Raw genomic sequence first — 4,837 nt, 5'->3', positions numbered from 1 at the left:
TGCGATGATGGGCTCGAGTATAGCAGGGATTGTGGGGCTGGTGCGGGATCGGGCAGTGTTTCGTTCTGCTGTGCATGGGGTCGCTATGAGTCGGAAGCGACTCGACGGCACTTAACAACAACAACAACAACAATGCAGATGACCCAGCTTGGCTTGGTGAAAGTGAAGGTGATTTGAAGTCCTTACTGATGAAGATCAAATATTACAGTGTTCACTATGGATTACACCTCAACTTAAAGAAAACAAAACTTCTCACAACTGGACCAATAAGCTACATCATGAAAAAGAGAAAAAATTGAACTTGTCAGGGATTTTATTTTACTTGGATCCACAATCAACACCCATGGAAGTAGCAGTCAAGAATCAGTCATCTTATTGCACTGGGAAAATCTGCTGCAAAAGACTTCTTTAAAGTGTTGAAGAGCAAAAATGTCAATTGAAGACTAGGGTGCACCTAACCTAAGCCATGTTATTTTCAATTACCTCCTATGCATGTGAGAGCTAGACAGTGAATAAAGAAGACTGAAGAAGAGTTGATGTGTTTGACTTGTGATGTCATGAAGAATACTGAAAATACCTTCGACTGCCAGAAGAACAAACAAATCTGTCCTGGAGGAAGTGCAACTGGAATGCTCCTTGGAAGGGAGAATGGCCAGACTTCACCTCATGTACTTTGGTCATGTTGTCAGAAGGGACCATTTCCTGGAGAAGGATATCATGCTTCATAAAATTGAGGGTTAGAGAAAAAAGGGAAGACCTTTAACAAGATGAATTGACACAGTGGCTGTAATGATGGACTCAAGCATAGCAGGGATTGTGTGGATGGCACAAGGCTGGGCAGTGTTTCATGCTGTTCCCCATAGGGTTGCTATGAGTTAGAATCAACAGCACCTACAACAAAAACAACATGTCTGTTTGCTTTGCCCTGATTTGTTTTGCTGTGATATGTCTAGATAGGAAAAATAGGCATGCTACTCTGGTGACTAGTTTGGAAGCACCGGGGTGCTCACCACCTGTCACCACCTGTCTCTGCGTGAGTGGTGGCAGCTGGGAATGTGAGCAAGGTCTTGTGGAACAGCTGAGGACAGGCTGGGTGGGCTTTGGCTGTCATCTGTCATTGAGCCAGTGGTGTTGGAGTAGGTAGTGGTATTCACTGAGTGGTTAGGGCAGCAAGTATAGTGGATGTGGCAGGGAAATGTGGGGTTTGGTTTCTGCCACTCATCATGTATGAAAGCAGAGTGTGGCAGGGGTTGGGATGGGTGATGGGTGGATGTGCACGTGGTTGTGCAGTCCCTGTCACTCAATGGGTATGTGGGTGGGTGGGAGCAGGTTGATGATGAGTGGCCACACAGGTGGTTGCACGATTGCTAAGGAGCAGCACTGCAGTGGCCGGGAGCATACATCTCCAGTCGCTGTGGTGGCACAGCTACATGCGATCTGCAGGAACACATACCCCCAGCTGTCGGGGTACTGGGATGGTGGCAGACATGACTGCATGCTGCCAGTCACCAAGTTGGTGGGCAGTGGGTGCATTATATGCAATCCACATGAGTATTTGCCTGCAGTCACCAGGGGAGAGGAGTAGTGTCAGGCACCAGTGATTCCCACCAATCATTGAGGTGGCAAGTCCACACCTCTGGCTGCCAAGGGAGCCAGGAGGCAGTGGGCATGAGTATGTGCCACTTGTCACCTGGACAGCGTGGGGTGGTGCACAGTGCACAATCTGCTGGAGTGCATGCCAATAGTTTCCTGGGAGAATGGAGTGGTGGGGGCTGTAGGGAAGGAGAGATGGGCCCTGGTGGACCTCCAGGCAGGGGAGTGGGGGCAGAGAGGGTGTCACCAGTCAACCAGGTAGGCTGGGATAGAGGTCCATACTTGGTCACCAGGATGGTGGTGGGGAGAGAGGAGTGCATACTCCTCTACTGGCTGGTAACCAGCTTGGGCAGCAGCACACCCCAGGGCAAGTGCAATCAGCTATCAATTCCCTGCCCCAACCCATTGTGGCTGTGGGGATGCTGTCTGGAGTCCAGTAACTCTAGCTGTCACTCCATGGACCCTTCCATTTCTGTGGGTCTTCAACCCTAACCACCAGGGACTGATGCTGGTGACTGATTCTGTCCCTATTTCCTGGCTCCCTTCCTGCTCTGTGGTCACCTAGAACCCTTGAGTTCTTGACTACCTTCTTGTATTTCCCTTTCTTAAATCTGGTTCATGTTCTGCTCACCTTGCTTCTCTTCAGATTTGTCTGCACTGTGTCTCTGTCCTGTTGGGGATTCCGTGCAGTTGCCTTCCTACGATCCTCACTGGGAATGTTACTTACTTTATCTCAAGGTGGCTGTGTTGTGATGAGCTGGCTGACATGGTATCTCCAGTCTGTATCTCTCCTCATTGGCTGTTTTCCTTCAGTTTTTTCTGAGTTATTGGTGTTTGATTTAGTTTTTATCCTTTCATTTGATGCTCAGGGTTCTAGGATTAGCATCTGTATCTGTTTTACTTGGTTTCTTGGGTCTTTGGTGTAAAGGAACAGTGTGGTCTGTCTGGCTAGGTCACTGTCTTAGCACCATACCCTTAAGTTTAAGAATTTTTAAGTCATTGCAGAGAATCTGAGGTGTTTAGTGAAGTCTGAGTTTAATGTCCTTTGTGATTTTGGCACTTATATTAAGCAGCTTATGCTTCCTTTATCTTAACTCCTTTAGGAACGATAAATACCATTTATATAGCTAGTCCAGATTTTTTAGTAGTTTGTGTTTTTAAAGTGTCTCACATAGAAAACACCAAAATTGGCTCCTAAATTCGAGTTGCATAATCTTCTTCCTCAGATACCTTTAGAACAAGATATATGTACCATAATTTAGTCTTGGAATTACTTGAATCTATTTCTAAAGCTGAATCACTGGATGATTCTAAAAGAATTACTGATGTGCTTTGATCATCATTCTTGGGATAATAAATGGCTGCTGCTGCCACTAAAGGATCCCCTCATTTCTTACCTTCTTTATATTTTGATTAGTAGAGTAAGACATAACTGTTTTGTAATCTATCTAGTGAAGTGAACAAAATATGATGGCTTTCAGCCAACCCTAGTGCCTGGAAAATAGTGGAAACCCACTAAATAGCCATCCAGTTTAAAAGGCAGTAGGAACCAGAGCTTGATTGTCTATGGGAATATGATGTTCAAATATGTGCCCCCCCAAATCATGGCTGTGTGAACAAGAGAGATAAGAACAACAAAATTAATAAGAAAGTATATTGAAAACATGGATTAAAACAGAGACTGTCATTAATTTGAAATTGTTTGGCTGCTACTACATTTTTAATGCTCTATATTGCAAGAATGAATCTGGGGTAAAATAACTAACACTAAAACCAATGTCAACCTATATTTTCTTTCAGATTTACCAAAAATTTATCTCCTGACAAGATAAATCTGAGTACCCTAAAAGGAGAAGGTGAACTAAAAAATTTGGAGTTGGATGAAGAGGTGCTCCAGAGTATGTTGGATTTGCCAACATGGCTTGCTATCAACAAAGTTTTTTGTAACAAAGCATCCATTAGGGTGAGACTTCAAAATTTGTGGAAGGCCTTTTCTATTTTCACTTTTTTATTTCATCCTTATTTTTCAGAATAAATATTTTGTTTTAGAAGATTTTATAAAGAATGATTTTTATTAATAAAATTTGAAAAACTACAGTTGCATAAGTAGTTCCATGAATGTATGCCTTAGAACTTAATTGTTAACTCATAAATTTATTAATTTTAAATTTCATTTGGCATTTAGTTTTATTAAAATTTAAATAAAATTATTAGTTACTAATTATAATATCATTGCTCAACTTCGCATATTTTCAAAGATAGCTGTCAAATGGGCCAAATAAAATTTTGTTATAAATAAACACTTTATTTCAAGTGAAGACATAAGAACTGATAGGTTATTATTTCTCTACACTTTATTTGGAATTTTATCCCTACATTTGTTTCTTCCTCATTTTGAAGATTTTTTTTAAGTTTCCTGTTTTTATTTGCTTTAATGACTTCTATTTTATTTGAGGATATTAATTAGCTCCACTCAGAGCTGTTTGATCATTTTTGAACTTCATGTGGTCTCTCAAAGCCTCATTTAGCAATCTGGTTGGATTCAGGTAAAGGATAGACTTCTTGGATTCTTACTATTATTTCTTCTCCTTATTATTATTATTATTATTTCTAATTATTATAACATGTTATTCCTGTTTCTTGTTGTCTGTAATAGTATTTTGATTTGTATTTCTTCTTGCCCTTATAAACCAGGTTTAGTTTGAATGTCTGCTCATTAGAAACACTGCATACTAATTTGTTTAATAAAATTTGGGCTCCAAAGAAAAGAATGTGGAAAGATATCTGCCCCTTGGATGGCAAAATAAGTAAGATTGTCCAAGAGAAGACTACCTTTAACTCTTACCCTATCCTCCATAAACCCCTATATCTATAAAGACATGTGACATTTTTAGTGCAGGCTTTGTTTGAAAATGACATATTTGATATCGCCTACATTTTACATCAATGGCCTCATTTTTATATTTGTCTTTAATCAATATGAAAAGATTGACCAGAATTCTAGTGTTAAATTGTTAAATCAAAAGAATACTGATTATGCTTTTCTGGGAAGTTTTAAAATTATGAAATTGAAATGAATTTAAAGATTGGGGGACAAAGGTATTTAAAGGAATCTGTCGTTCCTGTTTGATAAGATGGCTTAGAAAATACAACTAGTTATATATATATATATATATATATATGTTGTTGTTGTTATGTGCCATCAAGTCAGCCCTGACTCATAACGACCCCTCCTTGGGTTTCC

General features: G+C 40.3%; 1 protein-coding gene across 1 annotated transcript in view; it reads left to right on the top strand.

Annotated features, from left to right (window-relative positions):
- The first annotated feature begins 1,336 nt into the window (after positions 1–1,336).
- UHRF1BP1L (UHRF1 binding protein 1 like) overlaps positions 1,337–4,837 on the top strand; it is a 91,411-nt gene continuing 87,910 nt past the window's right edge. Inside the window, exons 1-2 of the mRNA XM_042781821.1 lie at positions 1,337–1,512; positions 3,394–3,556. Of these exons, the coding sequence (XP_042637755.1) occupies positions 1,337–1,512; positions 3,394–3,556 (339 nt within the window). The remainder of the gene's footprint in view (positions 1,513–3,393; positions 3,557–4,837) is intronic.

This window comes from Orycteropus afer, unplaced genomic scaffold, assembly GCF_000298275.1.
Source record: "Orycteropus afer afer isolate SDZICR_OR568_19922 unplaced genomic scaffold, OryAfe1.0 scaffold00177, whole genome shotgun sequence".
Classification (NCBI taxonomy): Eukaryota; Metazoa; Chordata; class Mammalia; order Tubulidentata; family Orycteropodidae; genus Orycteropus; species Orycteropus afer.
This window is presented reverse-complemented; position numbering and strand designations above follow the sequence as displayed.